We start from the raw sequence: 26201 nt of genomic DNA on the forward strand, positions 1-26201 counted from the left end.
ATCAACTGCTTGTACCTCAATTCAAACTGGTTCTAACTAACGGCATGCTCTTTTTGCCCGACGAAATGCTTTTATTAGCATTGTCTTCTTTAAATCATAGCAAATTGCTTAGACATTCCGAATATGCGCTCATTAAACCACTTCATAAGAATAGTGTCGCAACAAACACTTTCCAGGTGCTGAACAACCAAGCTCTTTTAAACATTCGTTACCTCTCCCCAGCTATGATTTGTAGGACGTGTGGGGTTCAGGACATTCTCAGGCTTTAATGCACGCCGCGGAATATTGATCAACATGCTTCACTGCGCGATAATTACACAATCGTATGCGCAATATCCTAATCTACTATAAGAGCGGGCTTCGCGCAGTGCTTGAGGGGAGTGCAGATTGCAGACACAGCGCTGGTTCTTTCGTATTTTTTGTTTCTTTTGTAACACTTATAAATGTTTTTTGTTACTATGAAAAGCTCGAGGAACGTAATAGAAGACAAAGGAGCATCACGGCTGTAACTGCTACATTGGTTTTCAACTTGGCTATCCATAACTTGGGTTTTACACTCATCTACCGCGTAACGTTCAACTTTGACTGCAGCTGTTCAAAGCCAGTAGCTTTCCATGTTCGTGAGCCAAGTGAAAAAGAACGGTTTCACCAGGTGGGCAGTCTACCGTGACAACTATAAGCGTGAACTATTAAAAATGGGGCTTGTTCATAATCTTAGATGTTTGTACTGCAGAATTAAAAGAAAACAAGAACGAAACACAACAAAAAGTTGTTTCGTGTTGCGATTAATTCGTCACTGTATTGACCCATGCCCTGCAGATATCCGAAATGGGAGTGAACGAGGCTCTCTAGTTTACAGGTTTGCTGGAATCGGTGTTCGAACAGAGTTAGGTATTCATATTTGTTCTGGTCCAGAGTCTGCATCGTCAAAACAAACCCTTCACCATCAAAGTCATAAATATGCAGCCACAACCATCGCACCAGGATGCCCGGTTTGCATAAGAGAGAGCCCGCCGTCAAGCGAAACGCATTTCCTGAGTGCCTCAGTGAAACAGGTAAGAGTGCATTGTCTCTTTGGCAGGCATACATGACGAATGATTGTGCGGGCGTACCTGCGGCTCCTAGATATCCCCGTGGCACAGAAAAGCGCAGCCACACGAAACGCTCTCGCGCGGCCGCACTGCGGTAATGTTAGGTGACTGCAAATACTTTTCTTTATATTGTTGTTTATGTCTGCCTTCCGTATGCTTGTTATACGACGACGTTCATTTTTCTTCGATGGCGGTGCCGTGGTGCACACTTAGGAGAAAAGGCCGGTTCCAATCGTTGGGATGATAGAGGTCGCACTGGCCTGTAATGCGTTCCGAGCACATGACTGGCAATGAAAATGCTTTAATGTGAGGGCGTCTGCTACATCGTCAGTGAAAAACAAAAGGAAGAAAAAGAAAGATTGTTATTTGCGTGCAACACAAAAGAGGGGCATAGCAAGTTCCGGCTACCTTCTTAAACAATTTTGCACTATTGGGGCTTATCTTGCCACACTACAATAATCGTCATCTCACTTGCTTGTGTTGCCTTTTTTGAAAACGCTGCGCTCGCTACTTTCCTGTCGAGAATGCCCTGTCATCTTGATAACGCGCATGTCATTCGTGACTTGGAAGTGGCGGACTCACGGCGTTGAAGGAAAGAATTGCGGACCAGACAGATGACGATTTTTGTCGTGTGGCAAGATAAGCCCCAAATGGTGTACATTTATTTGAGATTGTATTATTACCAAGCCGGGTCTTTTTTTATTTCTGTTTTTGTTGAACATCTTAGGCACCACACGATCGAATAAAACTACGTAGTATGACTTCGCCCAATTGCTTTAACTAGAAAGTTAAAAAAAAATACTTCACTGACCCCCCTCCGCAGCCTATCGACGCATGCTGAGCAGGTTTGCTGAAGTTAGAAGTTAAATACGGAGCATGCTATTGCAAACCAACTATCCGGCTATAGTATACATATACGTGGCTTATATATATATGTATATAGTTATGCTATTGTATACATATACGGGGATAGTGAACGCATTCCCTGCGACACCAGCAGGCTCCCCGCGGAAACCTGCGTTCTTGTAGCCTCAGAATGTGGCTCCTATCAGAGTGAGAGTGCTGCAATAGCTCAACAGAGTCCTTCAGGAATTCTGGGAAAAGGAGATTTCATAGTACAAAAATAGCACACTACTGGCGACATCCCTAGTAGTGATTTTCGATCGTATGAATCTACTCCTGTACAACCGATTTCCAGAACAGTTCCGCCACCGGCAGTGAAATAAAATTTACCATGCAAGAGAATACAGACGATCACGTTAAGTTTACTTGTCCTGACGGAAATTTAGTAACACGCTGCAGGGGGAAGAAAAGTGACGGAACAATATAGACAACTATTTAGAAAACTAACTTCTGTTCAAGCGCATACCAACGGCGCTATAACTTTTCAAACTTTTCTATTCTGATTCTGCTATCTGCCCTCCACGATTTGCCAAAAACTTTTTTGCACCACCCCCACTTCGCCTCTCTGTCACGCGACGTCACGGAAACCGCGATAGCTTCCCATCTGATATGATTTGTACGCACCGATTATGCATGACTGGAAGGAACAAAAGAAAAATAGTTATTTCTGATTGGACGCCTTTTTGCCATGAGACGTCAGATATTGGTCAAAAGTTTTCGGGCCGCGCCCACTTCACCTGCCTGTCACGCGAGGTCACAAAACCGCGAAAATTCACCGCGTCAGAGTGACGTGAACGCGATAAATATGCATTAATATGCGGAACAAAACTGAATTTTCTTCTGAACAGCCACAGGCTGCCCCGTTCCAAAAGGAATAAAAGATGGTTGCCGCCGAACGCTCAGGTAATGGCTATTCGCACCCGCCGGAGAGCATGGGTTTATATGCGAATAACAAAACTTTTTGCGCGGCCGTGTAACGGTTTCGCCCACTTTAGGCACATTTACTACCTCGCTCTGCCAACACTTCTTTGCTGAGGATTCGTTTTAGCAGTATTCTTAAGCTTCCGTTGCATGCCGCCGCGATTTTCTACCAGCTACAGCAAGCTTAGTAAAGGAAAGAGGACCAATCACAGACGCTGGCACCACCCTCTTCATCCGGTTATCGATTTTCAGTGCGCCGGTTCGGACCCATCGAATTCCTCTCCACTGGAGCGTACTCCTCGCATCTTGTCAGCCAATTCGATAAGACAAACCGCTCTGTGTCGGCAGTGTTATACGTTCTTCAGGCAAACAAAAGTGACCTCCTATGAACGAGGAGAGTGGTTGATTGGTCTGTTCAGACAACCCTGCGGGTCACCTCCCGATGCTTGAGTCGGCGGCGACGCAAAGTTGACGTCAGGAGATTGGAATAAAAACATACTGGAGTAGTTTTACGTTATAGGCCCCCAAAACTGCAATATGATTGGGAGGCACACTATTTAGTAGGCACCCTGTGATATTACGGCTACCTTTGGTTCTCTAACATGAACCAGCGTGTTTGCACTTTGGCCGCCGCTGCTGGGACTGAACCGGTGACCTCGACCTCAGCAACGGGCCATAGTTACGGGGCTAAAATAGAAAATTACTAAATTCTTCTCAGCAACTTCTATGAGCTGCACAAATCGACGGCTTTGTCCACTGTAGTATTGCCTGCTGTATTTTTCGAACTGCATGCACAGACATCACCAGTCTAAGAGCCTGCCTGCATGGCGCAAAAAACACCATACAGCGCACCGAGCCCAAGTACTGCGCAGCTGCGCAGTACTTAGCACAACTCCGACTTATCGTCGCAGGGGCACGAGTTCGATCTTTAATGGTTGGCATAGTTTTCGTTTTTTTTCCATAACGTGGTGAACGTGAAGCTCATATTGAAGGGATAACATGATTACGATGACGATGACGTATTCTTTTAGAAAGGACGGAGGGATGGGCACAGGAAGCATGCTTCGCTCTTTTATATGCCTCTCGCAGTATGAACCAGCTATATTCAACACGCTGTTCTAAAAGATAAGTTAGCAATGCAAGAAGAATGCAAGTACCCGCGAGCCTTCTTTCCAACGTAGAAAACTTAATTCTTTGGTTCCTCTGCCGCAACAGTATTCATCGCTTCAACCTACTGGTTCCTCTCAATTCCACTGAATTCCAATGAGAGGGCCTATCTGTCTGGTCATCTCTTCACCCCCCATTATGGAAGCGACACTAAGAGGCTGATGTTACTTAATAATAGAGAAAGAGAAAAAAAAGGGAAATGTGCAGCTGAACAGCGGCTGATCCTGAAGCTCATGCCACATCCTCTCTTTTCTCCGCAGAACGTCGGCACAACAGGCGTGTCCCTGGAGCTTTTGCATCACAGCCACCACTGGCGGAAAAAGAGCGTGGCAGTCCACTCATTCTCTCCTTCATCTCTATTCCCTCCCTCGATTTTCACTCGCCCCTTTTACTCTGAGGTCCGAGGGTCGCCCTGCAGGTTCGCTTTGCTCTGTTCCGGCCCATTTAAGCTTCGAGCCGCGCCCATTGACGCCTTTCTTGTACAGAGGCCAGAGCCTGGAAGCTTCAAATGACCACTCGCGAGCCTAATGACTCGCAGACGCGTGGACACCGTGGCACTATCGCGTTGGCCCTGCCACACGATTCCGCCTGTGTGACGCATTTCTCTGTGTCACGCGTTTGTATATTGCTCTCGAAAACCGGATGCGGCTCGGAAACATTGCCTCCCGGCTGCTGGTCCGTTCCAGACCTCCACGTCCTGTAGGGAATCGTTCTTGCCGCCGCCATTCTAGCAGTTACGAGAGTGTAAATACCTCCTCTATTTCTCTGTCTTTCTTTCTATTTTTGTAGCGTCTCTAGATGTGTACTGCCTGTGACACAGGCAGTACATTCTGGCTGTCAGCGTCTGCCACGCTTAAACCAGCAGCCAGCGAGGCTTGCTGCTTTTATCAAAGTTGTTGCGCACTTTCTCTAAGATTTTGCCTCATAAGTTTCACTTGCAAGAGGACACTGCGAAAAACCTATGAAGTTTTGCTTTTGGGAGCTTAGTGTCTCACATTATTACAGGTAACTTCTAGTACAGCTTCACGCAGTGACTGGGCACAAACGCCAGCCAACAACTGATAAGGAAAGCGAGTGTCCCTTGTAGGTGCTTCTGATCGGGCCCCATTCAACGGCTATCGCTTTTGAGCTATCTGTAGAAATATATGCCTGTATATATCAATGTCAATACACGTCTGTTTCTTGGCAGTATAATTCCTGAAACCTGTGACACGTTCACGCGCAGCGATGACCCTAACTACGCATTACGATATCTGGCGAGATGACCACTACATTACGTCACAGTCTTCCTAATCTACGAGATATGGTGTTGTTAATCATACCGGTCACTCACACACGCTCATTTTCTGTCCGTTGTGTTGTTTGCTTGTGTGTATTACGGCACTGGCTCTTCCTCGTAGCAATACTACATTTTCCAGTGTAATGTGCAAGGCTCTTTGGTGTATTCGTCTGAGCATTGACATGCGGAACACGCAGACTACAGTGTGTGCTGCCGTTTGTCACCGCTTGCTTTGCCTCATTCTCGTCACCAGTAAATCACTCATTTTAGCCTGGTTCAACGGCGAGTTTTGGCATGGTGGAGACATGCTATCGCATCCCCAATACCGGAATACCAAATCACGCGTCCGATAACAGCAGTGCTGCTGGCAACATGTCTTTTGAACCAGTGGTCAATCGTACCGCAGAACAAGCGTTTTGGCGTTGAATGACATTCTTTTTTCGGGAACAAGAGGCCGAAAGATGACTACGCGATGAACACTTTTGCTTCAAAGCTGCTGCGTTACCAGGCGAATAAAGTACACTTGCGTATTGCAATACAAGCATTACTTGCGTTCTTATAATACTGCAGCGAAAGGTGGCAAGACCCACTCTGCTGATTGCTTCTACACCTACAGGAATTCCGGTATGTTTGAGCACTCAAAAATGCTCGAAAAGAGAACGAGTGGCAGCCGCGATAGTGCAGGCAAGACCAGTGTGAATACTGTCGAGAGTACTAAAAAAAAGAAGAAAAAAGGAAAAGCAGGTGCTTTCTTTTTATCTTTCGGCAAAAGAGAGTTTGTCAGCACTCGTCGTGAAAGGTAAACTACACGCACAGTAGATGTTCTGCTTACTTGAAGGACGAGTCAGTGAAACACTCAACTGTTAATGCCCATGGTCTGTTATTTCATTGTGCGTCATCTTTATTGCGCATCGAAGTTCCTCCTGGTGAAGGTATACGGCGTAAACGGTGATTTCGTATTTTCCGCCCCCCCCCCATTTTTGTGCAATGCATTTCTGCTCTTAAAAACAATCTTAGGCCCACTGCGCCTTCACTCTTTTCAATTTGAACAGCACTAAAGAATATGAGCCAGAACCAAAAAATAAACTTGCGCTTGATGTTGAGAAGGTAAGCAATCAAAAGCATGAGGTATATTCGCATCCCTTTAACAAGAGCTTAGCTTGTCCAAAGCCTCGGATGCTGGTGGTTTCAAAAATTTATTGTGCTTGTAAAAGCACTAGTCGACATTTCTATACTTGTCCAGCTTCCTATTGTGACAAGACGCACTAAGCATGAAGATTCAAACGGATGTACTCACCTTTCATTCCTGTTCCAAACATTCTGAGCTGCGTGCACGAGGGATAAAAACATGAACATGAACGCTTTTTTCCTCGTTAGGGCTCGCTAACGCTTCTAAATAAAAAGAATAAAAGAAGAACAACAACTTTCTCTGATGACGTCAGATAACGAACATTTACCCTAAAATGAGGAAACATCAGCTTTTGCATTCAAATATACAAAAAAAATACGTGTGCCTCTTTGTTTATTGAATCCCCTCGAGTGGTTTCTCATGTCTTATTGTCCTCCCTCTATCTCAGTGCGCAAGATGAAGCAACATGAGAACTGATTTAATTGCCAGCCATTCAGTGTGAACAGTAAGTGTTTCCGGAGCATTCGGTACTAGCCTTTGCAAGCCGTTGCGTTACTAGCCCTATATAGTGAAACTAGTCGGCTGTTGGGCTAGATCGTTGTATTATTGCTTGCGAAATTTCCGGCTGATGCATCTCTTTTTGATTTTCATGGTTGAAAAAAACCACATGCGTGATGCCATTTTGTTCTTCCCATATCAACTATTATTTCATTTTGTGTTTGCATTAATCAGTGGCAATTACTTCCGTCACTTGGAAAGCTCAAAAATTTATTGCAGAGTGTGGATTTCGTGAATGAGGCACTGAAAAACGTGAGGCTGTGGACGAAATAATGAGCTATTGTGTTTCGCTATGTCACCTATTCTCTTAACTGAAAAAGTGTCAAAGATTGGCGCTTGAACGTGCATCTTTGTATATCAAAATCACAGCATGAAAACTAGTGTTTGCGCAGAACCGACCTACCGAATCATGATCGCGTAAGATTCAAGCCTAGAACAGATGAACCTCACCTCGGTTGAAGAGGATCTTCCGCCTGAATTTTCCCAGCGTAAGTGCGATGAATACGATGAGAAAGGCGGCCAAGGCGCTCAGTGTGGCTGCCCACAGCGTGGTAGACCCTAGGGACCACTCTGTGTCAGCTGCATGCAAGGTAAGAAAAACCAGTGAGGGCCGGGTCTCAGAGGCGGGCTAGCAATACCATCCTGAGTTATTTCTTTGCTATGGCGTAACAAGGCTGAGGTAATGCGCTCCCAATTTTAATTCAGAAACATTTATTTTTCTAGTCAGATCCAATGTCAGAGCAAGGTCACGATCAAGGATGTGGCAATTGTTTATCCGAAAAATTTGGGCTCCTCCCGGAGATGTTGCTCCTTTCATCGCCTTGCTCCGCTCACCGCTACGGAGGCGCTCGCTAGAAAAAAAATACATCGTGACTCGGAATTCCGGAAAGCTCATACAGGTGCTAGGCGTAGAGTGCAGCGGACGCGACCAAGAAGACTTCCTTATTCTTGGCCGTTCTAGGCGGCCGCACGCAACGTAATCGCACTCTTCGAGAGATAGGAAACTGCCCAAGAACTTCGCGGGAGATTTCTACGTGGACTTCATGAAGGCGGCCAACCAGTGGTTTCCCCGTTACATGGGGGAACAGTTTGGCGCCATCCTGATCCCCATGTACCGAGTTCCGATTCACTAACGTGGCAATGCCATCGACCACCTGTCCACCAGAGGGGTCGATCCAGCCTTTCGGAAGTACATATCGTACTTCAGTGTGTGTAGGTCACTGTCTATGTCACGCTGTCTATGTCTATTTGCGCCACTAAATAATGCATTACTGCAAAAGCAATTACAAGTTTCTTGACATTTCCCTTAACGTGCATCAAGTGTGAGGATAATACAAAAGCAGGGTTCCACTCAATTCAATTCACTTTATTTCAACACAAAAATGTTGAGGACCGCGAACAAAAAACCTTTTTATGGCTTGACGAGGTACGCAGCCCTTGTACACGTTCATTCCAAAAAATAAACAGTGAGCCTGGCTTTTTTCTTTTTTTATTGCCTCTTTACGTTCATATTCTTTACTCACCATTCAAACTCACTAAGCTTGTAGTCCTGCATGTGGCGTATTTTCACTGTACAGAAATCACACACATCCTTTGTAGTTACACAGTAGAATGTACTCGAACAGCTCCTACACGATGGCTGCTTTTGGTCAGGCACTATGCCTGATTGCGAAACGCTTGTTGGGCAGTGACAAAAAAAAAAAACTTCGACAACAGAATTTATACAGTATATGGAAGAGCGAAGGCAATGATCGAGGCATATTCCAGACAATTTCAGTAATAACATCCTGCAAGCGAACCGTTCGTACACCTGTGCTTTAGAAAAAAAAACGCTAGTTTTGAACATGGCGCGTACCAATATTATATTCAGAGAAACTTCAGGAGTCATGCAATTTTCCACATCTCCTAGTAGCATGACGACCTGCGTGTTAGTTTAGTAGCTCTTAGAAACAGCTTCTCAATTGAGCAATGGAAGCTTATGAAGAAAAAAAAAACTCGAACTTGTCTTCACCTTTGTTGACCAATCCTCTGCCCACAGGCAGCGTGAACACGGTCAAATGGACGGGCTCGCTGCGGCCGTTAGCGTTGATACCGTACAGCGCCATCTGGTACCGCGTGGCTGGCCTCAGTGAGTGCACGCGGAAACTGGGCTGGCCGGAGGTGAAGTTTGTCATGATAGGCGTGCTCTGGCCATCTTGCAGCTCTAACAAAAAAGTCTGCTGCTGTCCTTCCCCACTGCGCTGGCACACTACGTGGACGCCTTCTGACGTCACTTCCTCTACGCTGCAGTTGTAGGGCGTCACTGGAGGACCTAAAGGGAAGACGAAGCTTGTTTTGTGAGACAAAACAAAAATTCATTGCGTTTTATCATTAAATCTTCTACGAAAACTTCTCAGACAAAATACATGGCAGTTGTAAAACTTGCCTTTATTGCAACCCCAAGCATCTCGAACGCAGAATTTGAACGTTCCACATCACACAGTCATTATCATAATGATCAATGTTCATTATCGTCACAGCGATTATGACATCCCTAACATTGATAGTACGGATCTAGAACATTTAAACGGCGTTATTCGTTCTTCTGTGACCAGTGTTCCTGAGAATCAAAAGTGGAACATTATTTCTGATAATCCCTATTCCACACAATGCATCCCAGCTAGTAGTACTTATAAAGTGTACATTTCTTCGGTGCGTGATTCTGACAATGCAGTTTTCTTCTTGCATTTCGCTTCTAATTTTGCATAGGGAAGAACGCTAATGGCTTGCTGCACGTATTCTTTTGACATAATCCCATGATTCGCGGAGCAACACTTTATATTTATCGCAATTTCTCTGGACTCCCTTCAATTTTTGTTCTCACAAATTTTGCAACCGAAGTGGTTGTGCACTGAGAGCCATTCATTACCATCACGGACTTTTCTAGATGTTGGCCTTTCTGGGAAATATTTATTCTTGAGTATTTTGCGACCGTGTCCTGTATTTTGGACGAATCAATTATGATCGTTTACGGTAATAGAGTGAAGGCCTAGAGTGTTAAATTGAAATGTATTATTCACGTAAAAGAAGCAGACGTCCTCTGCCACATACATTTTTCATTTCATACACACTCTATCTGCCTGAATATGTCTGAAAGAGAATAACCTAATAGTAACCAGTTCTCACGTTCAGAAGCATTGAACGCCACGCAAACTGTTTGGGGGAGAGAGATAGCAAAGAGAGGAAAGGCAGGGAGGTCAACCAGACGAGCGTCCGGTTTGCTACCCTACACTGGGGGAAGGGAAAGGGGGAACAGAAAGAGGAAAGCGGAATCGCAACTATGGCACGGGGAAAATAAAATGTATTAATTCACCTCTCCATCTGAAATAGCCGGTGATTTAGGTATTGTGTAAGTGTTGTTGCACCGGGACGGGCAGTCGAGAGCTTGTCATTGCGCAATAATCTGTAAGGACATAGGAACCAGGTTTAAAATCGAGCACACCTAAGTAAGCCCTTCTTATGAGTTGTGAATGCGAAAGCATTAATGTCCAATTCCGCACCGCTCAGCGGTCCTTCGAGTTATGACCTCCTCACGGGCAAGAGAACACGTTGAGATGCTTGGCCAACGTCTCCTAGATAACGCGAGGCCCGTGCACTTCGATCCGTTACATAATGCTACCTTGCCCGACTGTCATAGAATCTAGTGGGGACGCTCCCGACTAAGCCGCGGTTATTTGGACGTCACCAGTTTTGTCACGTCGGGCGGGGCAATCGTCCACGTAGCTTCGTGTCATAAAGCAGAATGCCCAGGCCGACCATCCAGCAGGCGCAGGTTTAGCGCAGTGGGTAAAGCGCTCAGCTTCCGAGCGTGTGGTTCTAGGTTCGAAACTCGCTACCGCCAGCGTTTTTCCTTAAGGATGTGTCCACTTTTTTTCGTAGAGTAATTCTTTTATAGTGATTACCGAGGTGAAGTTAGAATGCAGGCGAGAGCTTTCGCGGACAAGGAGCGCGTAGATAACACAGGCTTCCGAGAGTGGTAGCCAGGTGACGTGGCTTTGCGGCGAAACCTTCTCCCCTCACGCAACATCTGGCGCGCCAGTGCAGCAACAAGCGTATCCCTTCGCCCGCACTGCTCCGGCACGTGACGTGGCATCGCAGGTAATGTGAATTTAGATGTTGTTTCGCTGCTGCAGACGCCGGCTTTTTCACTCAATGGAGCGTTCGATGGTTTCCCTTCAATAACTGAAAAGGGTTTGAATAATGCGGTGCTCTGCAAATTTTCACCATTACATGCCTGTTTGCTTTTCTCTTTTATCTTATTCGGTATTCTAATACTTCAATCGAAATCGACTTGATTGACGTTTCGTTGTATTCCTTTTAGACTGCTGGTCATTTCTTGTATCCTGTTCGTGCTTGTGTATAATGCTATCTATGTGTGTCATACACTTAACGTTTCAGGTTGCACTGTAAACTGTCCGGATAACTGTGTGTTCTGTTTCGTTGTGTAGCCTAGTCAAGAGTCATACAGACACCTTTTGCCTCATATCCTTTGCTAGATAAATGTCTTGTATCTTGTATATCACTGTCTACGAATGTCACACTTCTGGACATCAAAAAGGGTGCTCTCTGCCGAATAAATAAATAGAATAGAGACGGACCATAGTACAATTTTGTTCCGGATAAATAATGCTATTAGATTATGCGCCATCTAAGTGCAAAACTAATCAAGCTGGCACTATAAAGGCACATGTAGAATAAGATTCCAGAGACTGCACATTCACCCACATCCTTTCAGCCCGATCAGATTGCATTACCATGCCTCTTTCCTACTGGGTATGTTTTAATGTCTGTCCTCTTTGCAGCGCGAATCACCAAGGCTATCAAATAACCATCGTCCTCGACGTCAAGACCACTACATCGAAAGACTTCTCCCCTAATTATAACATATTTTTCAGCCTATTCTCGTGCGCCTGATATTGTCTCGTTCTGAGCTTGCGAGGGGACACTGGCACGGGATCTCTATTCGGTGAAAAGCTTAAATACAGATCAATCAGTTGATCGTAAAAAAAAACCGGCACCTCAGCTGTTGCATACTTGCGAGGGAAGCGGGAAAAAAGAGGTCACTGGGTGCACCTACTGCGGAGGTAAGAATGGGAGAGATTGTAAAAGCGCTAGAGCCTGCAGCCGCACCACTTTAGGGGTTGCGTATTCGATCCCTAGCCTCTCGGAAAGAACGAACACGCAGAAAATGTACGCATAGCCCTCTCCCGTTTCTTCCCCTTAACAGCTTGAGGAGAATGAAGGTCAGAGTGTTGGGAGAGAGTGGAGTCGTTGGCAATGACTTAAACATCAAAATTTAATTTCACCGCTTTTTCTGCACATGTGTGATGATCAGTCGTTGCGAGAGAGAAATGGGGGGACTTTCGGTCCTTGAGATCTGTCTTCGCCTAGGTACTACAGAGGAGAACGTTGCTTGTTCCGTTCATCCCTAGCCGAGCTGGGAATACAGAATGCACGACTAGCGCAGCGATGAAGTCAGGCCCGAGGAAAGTTTGTTGCATTTTACTGCGACGGCAAAATACTAAAATCTGATACTGTCAGGAATATACGACATAAACTCAGGCGCCCTCTTGGATGAAATTGAAGGCAAAGCATTATGTTCAGCGAATTCATTCTTTATTATTGCAGTTAGCATACTGCACCCTTCAGAAGATTCGCCTGAACGGAAACATTTCATAGATTGCACTGTTTGTATTTTAATTTAAAGGTAAGGAAACTCAACAACGCTTTGTAATTTAATAACCGTAGGTTATTAAATAACCGTATAACCGTATAACCGTATAACCGTATAACCGTATAAATTTATAACCGTAGGTTAGAGCTGTATATCCACACAGACATTACACCGTTTCGAGGTATGCGAAAACACTTCGATGAATTGAATCACATTTCGTACCCTGTATGTAAAGTAAGAAAAGTGAACTTCCTCATGAAATTTGTAGGCAACATAATTAAACCTCTGCAAGCATCGCTATTTCCTTTCTTCTATTGCTGCTCCAGCATGTGCTGATGTGCTTTTTTTTCTGTAAACGCCGAAGTGCACTTTCTGGCATTATAATTTTGTCTCGGTTGAAGCTGCCTATGTCAGAATTGCAGCGTGAGGTATAGCTACCTGACGTGCTTGTCTTTTGCTCAATAGTGGGAAAAACAAAAGAGCTTGTGGAAGGCTGTTTTATTCATTGATGATATACTATTAGTATATAAGATGTAGCGCGAAGTTCAAGAAACCTTAAATTTGACGCATGCTAAGTTATACAAGCGTCAGAGTATTTTTCATGTAGTTCCTAGTGATTATCGCTTCAATTGCGAAGAAGAAAGGAAAAGCCAATAGAACCTGAGATGGTGGCTTGAGCCGCAGAATTTTTTCGTATACTCGGCGCTATGGATAACCGGAGTGGAGGTCACGTTCATTGAAAATCAAACGTTTTCGATTATATGTGAAAATGTACGTGTATTGTGTACGTCAACATTTGAAGCAGAAAACTAAAGTAAAGGCGTAGTGATTTGTATTAGCATTTAGAGAGTGTCTCTGAAACATTCACTAGTGCTAGGACATGGTCTTCGTGCAGCTTCAATGTTGCAGCCAGCGTGGAAACGGTCATCTTGTGTGTGTGGTTCACTTCAAAAGCAGTCGTACACAGAATTTTTTTTGTTCACGTATTAAATTGAAGCAGTATAGACCCCTAGTCCACAATGTATAAACCCTTGAACAACCACCAATTTCTAAGTATACCTCACCGAGTTATTAAATGCCAGTTACTTAATGTACCAGTTACTTTTGCGCAAATGTGCACGTGCTAGACATTTTGTAAAGATAGTAAAAGTAACGCTAGTGACTTCCCTGGAAATTTTTTATGGATACGGCGCATAACCTGTACACGGATATAGGACTCCTCAGTTATGCGAAGTGTATAGGACTTTGTTCCTACATGCTCTCAATTATCGTATTGCACCGTGTGTTGTCGCGTAATAAAATAAAAAATAGAACGAGAATGAATTCTTTTCTAAATACAAACAAACAAGATTTAATTTTTATTCGCCAAAGTTATTTTGCTTTGTCGTATAGTGATGTTAGCTATACGACCCTGATTTCAAAGGAAGCTATCTGTTTGGATTTGCTACCCATGCTCAGGCATGGAAACTATCCCCAACAGAACAGGACGGTTAGTGCATTTTTCTTTAGTAATGATGAAAATCTCTGGCAGGACGAATTCCTCGCTCGTGAAGAGACCTCCAATTTTCCACGTTCTTCTTCAGCTGACTTTGTCCGGTCCCGTTAATTTTTATCCCACCGCACCCCTGAACCCTCTGCCCTCCTCGACTACGTACGGCTCCCTTCCTTTGATACTCATTCTGTCACTCTACTACACCACCAGTTTCCTTCTCTACGCATTATCTGACTAGCTCAACTTAACTTCGTGTTCTTAATTTTAACTGGAAATCAGCTATACGCGCTTACTCTCTAATCCGCAGGACTGTCCTCTTGTCCTTTCAAATACGCCTATCATAGTTTGCTTCATTTTTACTGCCTGTCGGTGAGCTTCTTCCTATTTTCACCTAGAAATGCGCTGAGAACAACAGCGTAAAATTATTGACGCCATAGGATACACCAGACAAGGATGACTGATGCCATTGTCAAGTGCGTCCTATTGTGTTATTAGTTTTACTGAGTTGTATTCAGCGCATTATGAGATGAATGAACACTTACTTGTCCAATTGTCCACTTCCTAGCTTTTCTGAAACTTCTTCGTTATTCTCTAAGTTTAAGCCCTATACTTTAGTGCCCTTATGATGTATTAATTAAATAACATTTTTAAGCATATCGGTAAGCCTCCCATCATGGCTGGGGAGGGCATGCCATATGCGCTCTCTAGCATAGGAAAGGCAGCTTACCTCACTCAAGAATACTGCTCGTGAGTGCAAGAAGGCAAACTCACCGACGGGGTGTATCTGGAAGATGCAAGGCTCGAGGCTGTCGCCGACGCCATTGCGAGCGCGACAGTAGAGCGTGCCGTAGTCGGTGTCCGAACGCGGTGTGTAGCGCAGCACCGAACGAAGCGGTGCCCCTGGGGGTGTCAAGAAGCTGGCGTTTGGAGACAGCGGAGCGGTGCGGTGCGCCTGGTGGAAGGTCCACGAGAAGGTCACGTTGTTCGGGTCCGCCTCCACATCGCATTCCACGTCTATCGTCTCGTGCTTCGCTACCGAGTGCGAGTGCTGCCGGTGGCCCGACTGGCACACTGGTGAATCTGCAGGTACATCGTACGACGACCCAATGGGGAGAATAAGCGTCAAAGGGGGGCAAGAAGAAAGTAGGAAAGGACAACAAAATGATCCCTTAGCGGGAAGCAGTCAAGTGTGCAGTCACAGGGTGAGCGGAGAAAATGTGAAGAATCATTTCGGTTTAAGATGTTTCATTAGCCCCGAAGAAGTTAACCAAAAAGATGGCGTTGTTGCAATAGCAGTCTATGTGTTGCAATGCACGCTTCACAGGGGCCACAGGCTTCGCTGGGCAGAGCGCATCAGCAGGCACGCCCAAACGCTGGTGCACTCACACCCGTGCCCTCTTCCATGCCCAGAAGAGGAAGTTGCCTGTCTAGTCGCAGTGTTTGTTGTATGTTCTAACATAATAAATAAAACCGAAATGTTCGCTCCAAAGCAAGCAAAATTATGTTACTACAATATTTTGATCGAGATGAGCAATGCTTTTTTTAAGTATGACACTTTTATTCACAAATCTATGGGCTGTCATCTGAGAATAAACATAATTATTGCAGCATTCATTTACATTGTCTAAACGTACACAAATGAAACCAAGGACATCAGCGAATTCCTACAGGCTACTCTTATGTTCGTACATGTCAGTTTCGAAGAGAACTGTTTCCTTTATTCTATTTGATTGTAAAAAAATGTTGTTTCCTTTATTTTCATATCTAAAGCTTACGTATTCCCACATAACAACTATTCCTTCATAACTAAATAACCCTACGTATAAACAGCTGCTAGGCACATTGTGAGAATTACCCAATGTGGACTTCATCAAGAGTGGCGTGATACTGAACATCAAAACTCACGCAGAACCCTGAGCCGTAGGCGGTTGCTCTCGGCTTCACCTTCCGAGTTGGCAGCGTGGCAGGCGTAGAATCCACTGTTGGTACGGTTGACAGAGCGGAGCGCGAGTGACTGGTTGCTGACGATAATGCCTCGGGCGCCATCCGTGTGCAGGTCTCGACCATCGAAGGTCCACGAGACCTCGCTCACCGGTGGGTTGGAGTGCACACTGCACTCGAAGTAGATGTCGATGCCCTCGTGGATGTTGGACGGACTGAGGCCGCTTCCCAGCCGCAGCTGCACCAACGGCTTGTCTGCGCGCCGACACGGAAATTTAACAGCAAGTTAATCCCATTGATGCGCTCTTGCAAAATGAGTGGAACTATTAGAGAAGGGCAGGCGTACTGTCAACCAATACATGACCTAAGCACGGTAACCCCTGGGCAAGTCTCAGCAGGCAAGACTGTCTCATTTTCTATTCCCCTTATTGCGATGAGCGCCTATAAGTTCGTCATCGACCTATCAGCGTAATACCACGTGATGTCATGCAGAAGCACTTCTGCTGCGGAAAATAGTAGGTAAAAGAAAACGCAGATCCAGCGGTATGTCGGAATGTTAATGATGCGAAGCTTGTTTGAGCTGTGGTTGAGTTATGACACGAGCACTGCCTCGTCACGGGCAGCTGTTAGCTGTTCGTCGAGGAAAAAATGTCGATGAGAGTTATATTGAGAGAGACACATGTCTAAATGCACTTAGGGCTTCATATTCCTTGCTTTACAGCGGCACATTCATTCTGACGGAGAGAGAGAGAGAGAGAAGTTTAATGATATGAAATGCTGAGAGGTCGGCCTGAGGTATATTCCTCTAGCCAGCTACTCGGCATTGGGGGAAGGGGAAGAGGGAAAGAAAGAGGGAAGAGGTGCATGATGGGTGACGATGACGATAGAAGGAAGGAGTAGAACATATCGCAAGCAATTTGGCATGCTCAAAGTCTGCAATCCAAGCCCGTTGTTTTTAAGAAGTTCAGTAATGCCTGAATGGCCTTGAAACTCGATTGAGTATCTGGCCAAGGGCCTAAAATAACGTCCTCCGACAACGGTGCGCCGTCGAGACACGTAAGGTCGTTGTCCAACCTTTCACGCTCTTCCACGTACTTAGGGCAGTCACAAAGCACATGACCTATAGTCTCAGTCACATTGCACACCTCACAGTGTGGAGAGACCCGCCAAGAACAGGCATATAGCAAGTTACACATAACCAGTTACACATATCGAGTATCAAATACCCAGTCCCGAGGTTGTTTGTTCGGCCAGCCATCAAGTGGCGCTCCATACCCAGCGGCCCAAGTTGCATACTAAGCTACGCTGCAGCCAGCAGCAAGTGCTCCATGCGGGCAAATGACCAGTGGATAAAGCTGTCTATAGATAGATAGATAGATAGATGGATAGATAGATAGATAGATAGATAGATAGATAGATAGATAGATAGATAGATAGATAGATAGATAGATAGATAGATAGATAGATAGATAGATAGATAGATAGATAGATAGATAGATGGATAGATAGATAGTCCAAGCAAAAGTTTTGTAGGTCCCGTGCATAGGTAGTTGAAGAAATGAAGGCGCACACTTACACCACTACTCCACGATAAAAATCCGCTGACCGAAGAACAGCTGCATTGTGAATTAGCGGTTCTAGTTCAAATAACGGCTTTGGCGGGTCTCAATAAAAATAGCCCTAGAATATATGAAGGCTACCATGCTCGGGATGATGTTACAACTTAGTGGATTTTTCTGCGCTGCCTGCGCATATTCATGTAATCTGAAATCGTTCAAATAGCTGCAAATATTTAGGTGTAACAGGGCAAATTAGCACATAAGTCCGTGGCCGATAAATGTACACTTATATTTATCTGTAAACCACTATACCGATGACAGTGCTCAGTGGTGCCATAAACAGCTTCTGTATACTGCAGTTAACATAATTTAAGCTGATAATGACGATGATCACAGTGTTCCTGGAAAATGTACCTGTTTATAGGTAACATAATTAATAATGGAGACTAAATGGCTTCTCGTGCTGCAGTCCTCGAGGTTATGCACGTTACCAGTAAAGCTGCTAATTATTATTATTATTATTATTATTATTATTATTATTATTATTATTATTATTATTATTATTATTATTATTATTATTATTATTATTATTAATTATATTTGAAATATTCTTTCTTCCTTCTTTGCGCATACATTGTGCGCCTGGTATTTTCATGGCGAGAACAAAAAGCTTGGGTTGACGCAGAACACTTATGAAACGTGAAAGCCTTAGACTCTCCAGGTTGTAACTCCTAATGAGGTCGACGGGTCTTGAGAAAAGAAAATGACGACTGCGTATTTTTTGCTAATAATGCAGGCATCAGTTTTGTGTACCTTTTTTGGAGCTGATATGACCTTTTTCTTTCAGTCTAATCGATCTTTCGTTGATTACTTTTGAAAACTTCGGGCTCCCAAAGGCCTGTTGCATTTCTCAAAAGTGAGATCGCGCAAACATCTCACTTTCCGACGTTCGCTTCGCCTCCTACGTAAGCGAGGGAGAGGTGTTCAGTTGGCGCTCTCGCCTCGCCGTGCAGACGACTGCTGACGAAAGTGCCGCGCCGGCGAATAACGAGAGCGCAAGCGAACGTTCGGAAAGGGAGTTGCTTGTGCGATCTCGCCCAGGTTAACTTCAAGTCGCAAGATGGCTATAAAGTAGTTCAGCTTATGATTTATTCAAATGCGGAATTTAGCAGGTTGGCAAGAGAGAAAATGCTTCATCGGATACCCTTTCTCAGTCAACACTTCACCGATGTTCATTGTGTGCATTTACGGCAATTGGTTTGTCAAAGCGCATTTCACGACACCTCTCGACTCATATCCATGCACTTTTCAGTGGCTGGGTGCTGACTGAGGCTCTATGTTGCGAGCCGGTTCCCATGATTATTCTAAATCTTTAGCTGTAGCAGCGCTTGTGGTTGTTATAGTGATTAAGGAGCCAAATTGATGTCTTCACGAAGTTTGCTAAGATGCACATCACGTACGTTCCGCTTGAGCGTGCCTGTTTCTAGTACCTTTAGATTTGAGCAAGTGAGAACAGGTTTCAAAGTTTTCTACGTGAAAAAAAAAAAAACTGGGGGCCAGCCGTGCTACCCTTCGAAGCATAACGTGGGCGTGCACCGTATTGAGCACCGTATGAGAGATATCTTGATGTGAACTGTCTTTCGTGTGTGTGTCATTGCGAGGGTTTTTGTGAAGTACGCGTTACTCGCAAGCTGTATTGAGCCCGGTCTCAACACCCGCATCCCCAGACGGTTTCAAGCTTAGAGTTTTGTTTATCTATGCCCTTTGCATATTGCACGAAAAATTGTTTGGGCGGATAACAAGGGACACTTTTAGTTTCTCTTAAATGCCTTTACATTTGTAATTTCTTTGCTCAATGCTTGCGCTTTGCCAGTTTCTGTGAGAGAGCCCTGTCACAATCGCAGCATGCGAGAGAGATTATGTGGGAAAAAGATAGGGTGTAGCTGGCTGTCACGTTCCTTGTTAGCAAAGATATTTCGATAACAGAAAAAAAAACACATGTAAGCGATGAAGTGTTGAGCCACTTCAGATTCCATGCCGCATATTTACGTACTTTCTGACAGAATTGACGGCGTTCTAGAGCAATGCAGAATTCTTGGCATCCTAATATCCACCTTTGCCTTCATATCTAACTTATTTGGCGCAGCCGCATTGTTAGCGTATTTTGTGATCAATAGATGTGGCACAATGAAACCTCGTTCATTTTGATTTTCGAGACGCCCAGGTCGCTTTCTCTTGCATTTATCTGCTTAAAAATATAAAACGGCATTTTTAGAAGAGAATAAAATACCCCATAGGTAATGTTTTCTTCGTTCATTGAATACCACTGCTTGATCATTACAATACTTTCGTGGCCATTTCGTTCCTTCTGTCCCCCACATTTACAAAATTAGTCACCATTGGGGCTCGTTCTCAAACACATTGGCTGGGCACTACGGGCAACAAAAAAAAACATGAATGCAGCAAACTTGCATATTGTAGACTAGACGTTAGGCTTATACTGCAAATATTCAGATTTCAATGGCTCGCGACTACTGCTAGTTGCAGCAACAACAAATGCTCCTCGCAACGACTTTGGGTCGTTTCGACGCAAAATCGACGACATTCTAGACGCAGCACACTGCGTCTAGAATGTAAAAGAAGAGGAAACAGATAACGGGATGAGAAAAAGAAGAGGGGTAAGCGAAGAATGAGATTTAATGGCGAACAATATCCGTCTTACTTAAGTTGTTTTTTGTGGTTAGTTGGTTCACCCGGACCGCCACATATTTTGGCGCCGCCGACGACGAACATGTGGGTTGCGTTCTGCAACGACCAGTCGTTGTTGCAGCATGTTGTCTTTAAGAGTTACCAAATGCAAGGTTGGCCATCAACTGACCTTCCACGTCATGTTAGCTCAGCAGACCTCATCGACACAGTTATGAAAGAAGCCTCGATAGGACAGGAACAATTTCTTCAAATGAAGTCGGTGAAGGTGAACCTGCAACTACCAGCACTGGAAGAACTGATCCTGGAGACAATGCGGTCTGGATGTTTCAGGCAGGAAACTGCTGCGTAGAAGGTGGGCATCGTTATGAAAATTATTGAAGAGCAGCAGCGACAAATGACGTAACACTGTCAAATAATGAAAAATCTAGTTGAGTCACTTAGCCTAGACAAACCAGTACAAAAGCTTGTGGAGCCGGACATTTTTGAAGCAAAACCCCAAAGCTCTCAACAATGGCTATCCTTTTATGAGTACGCATCAGAAAAAAATAAGTGAATCTGTGATGATAAAAAAAATTCAAGACATGCGAGGTTATTTTCATGCCACCGCTAGCAAATGGTATGACTAGCAGCTTCTTGACAAGTAAGCACCATGATGGGAGAAATAGGAAGTGTGTTCCCTAGCTGGTTTCGAAGGCAGAGCTGTAAACAGATTGAATGCTGCTATATGTTACCAGTACACATCAGGCTGCCTTCTAGAGTATTCCCTTGAGAAGCGCCGTTTGCTGCACGCCGCTCAACCTACACTCCCTTCAACGGCAGTTCTTGCCTTGGTGATGCACGGACTCTGTGGAGACATTCGAAATGAAGTCCAGATGAGAGCCCCAAGAACCCTAGAGGAGCTTTTGCAATGCCTGCAGAATCTGATACCAGGAACAGGACTGGAAAAGGAAAGCTCAACTAGGAAGAGACAACTGGCTTTTGGCAAGCAGGATGTGAATAAGTTGAGTTCCCCTAAGGAGTGCCTATCCCCATGTAAATGTGCACGTAACTACATGCACAGTTCGTGCCAATCTGCTGATAGTGAGTGAGGTAGCACCGAACACCATTGTCACAGCGCAGACACCATTCTGACACAGTATCAAGCTCCCTACCAACTACAACCTAACTCATTGAAAGTAATCTGCACCACCATAACGATCACCATGAGACGGTGTGCGTAATGTCGAAAAGTTTACTACAGGCATCTTTCAAGATCGACAGTCTCGAAATGAAAACCTGGGTAGACAGTGGAGCTTCAGGATGAATTATTAACAAGAATCGATTAAACATCAATTGTTTTCATACTGGTAAAGCTTTTCGCCTACAAAGATTCTATGGTTTGGTGAGCTTACACAGCGAGTGGTCGACCGTAGCAATTGAATTTCAAGGTCATTTAGTCACCAGCCCCGTGTTTGCAACGACAAATACAGCGCTTGTCTTCATCGTTCCTTTGGTCCCTGCCTATGTACGCGCTGAAGGTGACGTTTGCAATGAAATACCAACTAGCCCGTACCTGAACCCCGCTTTCATATGTTAAATATGACTTTCTCCTGTCTCACGCTTACGTGAAGAAAATCAAGATTACTCTTCATTGCGACGACAAAGTGCTCCTTGAAGAAGAAACAGCAGTGAAGGCAAATGCTGAGATACCTAGACCACAACGAGTAATTCAGTGCGAGGGAGACATTTGAGCTGTACATCCTGAATTCGTAAGTAAGGTGACCTACCCGCCAGCAATGAAGTCACATTAGGTTCGATTTCCAATCGCTCATAAAAAGGCGGTGCGAAAAGCTCCATACATGATGTCAAGAGAAAAGAAGATATGGATAAAAAGGAACTGCAAGCTGTGTTAGAGGCTTATATTATTCGATATTCCGTCTCACTGCTTGCCTCACCAGTAACTATGGCGCCCTAAGAAGATGGCACTATCCCTCTATGCACTGACTTTAGGGCCGTTAAAAGCAAAAGGAGCCTATACCTTTCCCAATGCCAAATTTATATGCCATTATAGACAAAACAGGAGGACACCACTGGTTTTCTCGTATCAATCTTAGTAAGAGGTTTTGGCTAATTTCCCTCGCAGTGAGCACAAGGAAGCACACTGAATGTGTTACGCCTTTCGAATTATTTGAGTATAATCGCCTGCCACTTGGTTGGAGGAACTGTCCGGCTTGGTTTCAAAAGATTATGATTGACATATTGAAACCACACCTAGGTACTTTTACTAATGTCCACATATATGATGTCATCGTTTTTTAAGACTAAAGAAGAACTGCAGAATCATCTGTGTCAAGTCCTAAGTGCCCTCAGCCACGCCCACCTTAAAATCAATTTAAAGAAAAGTGCGTTTTTTAAAAAGAAAGTCGTGTTCCTTGACAGGGCCTACGACGGGTCTACTAAAAGCAGCAAGCAAGAATTTGCTGAGCGAATGTCAAAGTTATTGAAACCATACAATGTCCACTCTCTCGGGGTGGTTCTAGGCCTTGATGAACATTTCGGGTCCTTCATAAGAGACTGTGCGGTTAAGACAAAGTGTCTTAGACGTTTAGAGGTTTGATGCAAAAGGACGTGGCTTTCCAACGGGATCGGGAGTGTTTAAGGGCCTATGGCAAATTAGTCTAACTTATATTGTCAGATCCCATCCCACGCATACCAGGCGTCTCCTTGCCTTTCGCGTTCAATACTGATGCGTCGCACTATGCAACGGGCGCAGTTTGTGGGGATGGCCGACTCTCACGCGTCCCTTGACGTTTTCCCAGCATGACTCACGCATCTCTTGTAATCCGGCTTCTTCCCGAAGGTAAGAGCTAGTGGTCGGTCTGGTTGCAACATATTGCGAGAGATGGCGCGAGTGTTGCGCTGCTAACGTCTCCTGATGACACGATTAGTCGGGCGCGACAGGGAGCCGCCTCTTTCTATTTGGCTGGGGATCGGCAAGCCACGAGCACGTTCCGTGCGTGTGCCGATTCATGCTTCTGCGAGACCACCTCGCGAAGCCCAGCAACAAGACACCGGAACAGACGAATACGATTGTTCGAGCGCGCCACCGTTGGCATGACCGTACAGGTGAACGACCAGGCGTTGTTGTGCGCTCGATATACAGCCGCGAAGAGTCGGTCTTCCTAGGCTTGTCCCGAGCTCATCGGCATGTTATGTGGATAGCAATTCGTCCAGCAGTCATCAGTGTATGAAACGTGCAATAAATGCCCTTGGGATTGTTTGCACTACTCTGTTGTCGTTCCCTTGTCGCTAGAACACGTGTGGGAGCCCCACAAGGTATGTATCAGAAGTCATCACGACAATCTGATTATCAAAAGCACTACGACGTTAGATATTACAGCTATACACCGAAGCATGCTGAATTCAATTTTGCTAACACAGAAAAAGAAGCGCTGGCAGTTTTAAAAGCTGTACAGTATTTTAGAACCTATGTAGAAGGCACGAAATTCACAATTTTTACCGATCATCAAGCTTTGCCTCATCTCATAGGCGTGGCACAACCAAATGGTTGAATCGAGAGATGGGTTAATTACCTACAATAGTTCGACTTTGATGTATCACATCGGTCTGATCAACTACTTACAGATTGCGGACGCCATGTCTAGATTGCTTGTCCACGAGACAAATGAACACCTTGAAAAAATAAATCACGTCAAGTTGTGAAAAAGCACTGAGGAAATGAAGTTTGTGAACGGAAGATACCACGTGCCACCGACAATGGTTCCTAAGATACTACAACTGTATCACGACAGTCCAGAGTCAGGGGGAAATGATGGCGTCTGGCGCATTGACAACAAAGTGCTAAAATGGTTTACTTGGTAAAGTATGAAGGATGACATCAAAAACTACACCCGCACATGCCACCTATGTCTAATGAAGAAAGGGAAATTCAAGCAGGCAACAGATGTGATGATAACTCCAAAGCATTCAAGCATCCCGTTTGAAGGCATCCACTCAGATTTCGCAGAACTTAGAAAAAACGCATGCAGAAGGCCAAGGCAGAAGGCGAAGGCAGAAGGCTAAGGCAGAAAAAGAAGACGCCAACAGTGTCATTGCACTTCTTCAAGCTAAATGCTTCCAAAATATTAAGACGGTAGTGTGTGACAATGGCCTCAGCTTTCTGAGCAAAAAGTCAACTGCACACGAGATCATGGGATTACAGTAAACGTTTTTTCACCAAACCATCCTAACAGCAAACAATCTTGCTGACCGTGCTCTAAGTGACATCAAGCAATACACGAAGGTGTACCAGAATCCGAAGTGGCTGGAAGTGCTGCCTGGAGGCTGCTACCAGACACCTCAACCGATCATATACGAGTGGTTTAGGCTGCAGTCCTTTCTTTTCCGCCTATGGAATGGTGTCTACTTTCCCTGCGGATTACGAACTCGGCAGCCTGGGGAAGCTCACTCTTAGTGAGGTCAAGAAAAGCGGTAGACAAGAAGACGCCTACAGGCAGCGCATGAAGAAGAAATTCGACATGAGGCGAGACATCGACATACTAGATGTAGAAGTGGAAAAGAGCGTCTTAGTCAGAAAAGTAAATGGAAGTGTCAGCGCTACTTATAACGGACACTTCCACGTTGTTAAAGCGGCATCACAGCACGGTCTATTGAAGACTGTTTCGTACCGGGGAGCCAGCAGTCAAACAAAGTGCGCCGCATTATGAAACGTGTTCAAATAGTGCGCCAGGCGGTGTCAATAAAAGAAGCCGGGAAGGGTGAAGCAGACTGCGTCTGGGAAGTAAAAGAAGAGGAAGCAGAGAAGGAGAGTGAAGTAGAAGAGGGATCAGCGAAGGATAGGATTAAATGAAGTACAACACCCAGCTTACTGAAGATATATGTTGTGGTTAGTTATTCTACCCATACCGCTACGAGACCTTTACTACAAATTTTCAGATTTACATGGCTCGCAACAACAGCTAGTTGCAGAAAAATCAAATGCTTCTCGAAATGACTTTAGGTGGGGTCTTACAGTGGACGTCCAGTATCCAGGAGTCCTCCAGCGGCGCGGATGTGCTGCCCTGCGCTCCCTCTATTGCCGAGTTGGAGGCGAGACAACGCAGCCGCGCGCCATGGTCGCGGTCTCCCGGCACGAAGTTCAGCACTCCCAGCGTGGTGTTAGGCGAGATGACGTGCGTCTCGGTGTCGTTCAGCTGGTACGGTCCCAGAAACCAGCGTACCAGTGCCTCTGGCCTTGAGCCGTTCACCTGGCAGATCACCTGCGCAGGTAGCTCCGCCGACAGTGGTCCACGGGGTCCCTTGATATCAACCGAGACTGGCTTCACTGCATCGTGAAGTTGAATGTAGAAACTTTAGATAGATAAACGTGCTTTAGAACAAAAACTTATGAAAGAGACTCGGAATGTGTCCGAGGCGTGGACGCTTTCTAGCTTTCTTGAAGGTGAATGGACAGGCAACTCCAGTTTGCGCATTTAAAACGACAAAAAGTTAGGATGAGATAGCACATTTACAAATTATAGCGTCTCCTAGTGGCCGCAGCTGCTATGATCCGCAGCAGCCTTTCCAAGCACCTCCAAATAGCTCAGCCGCTTTAGCGTTGCCCTGGTGCCCAAGAGATTACAAGTTCAACTCCGGAATTGGTGGCCGCATTCCGATGGGGGTGGAATGCAAAAATGCTTGTGCTCGTGTAGTGCGCTGAGTGCACGTTACCGCATACCAGGTGTTTAAAACTAATCTAGA

The 26201-nt window shown here is 45.0% G+C and overlaps 1 protein-coding gene across 1 annotated transcript in view; it reads right to left on the reverse strand.

The window, feature by feature from the left end:
- Positions 1–26201, reverse strand: part of LOC142570341 (synaptogenesis protein syg-2-like) — a 125510-nt gene that overhangs the window by 12622 nt on the left and 86687 nt on the right. Inside the window, exons 5-10 of the mRNA XM_075678728.1 lie at positions 25474–25785; positions 16159–16449; positions 15025–15333; positions 9060–9359; positions 7499–7627; positions 6659–6686 (exon numbers count right to left, since the gene is read on the reverse strand). Coding sequence (XP_075534843.1) covers positions 6659–6686; positions 7499–7627; positions 9060–9359; positions 15025–15333; positions 16159–16449; positions 25474–25785 — 1369 coding nt within the window. The remainder of the gene's footprint in view (positions 1–6658; positions 6687–7498; positions 7628–9059; positions 9360–15024; positions 15334–16158; positions 16450–25473; positions 25786–26201) is intronic.

The sequence above is a fragment of the Dermacentor variabilis genome, chromosome 2, assembly GCF_050947875.1.
Source record: "Dermacentor variabilis isolate Ectoservices chromosome 2, ASM5094787v1, whole genome shotgun sequence".
NCBI classification, from domain to species: domain Eukaryota; kingdom Metazoa; phylum Arthropoda; class Arachnida; order Ixodida; family Ixodidae; genus Dermacentor; species Dermacentor variabilis.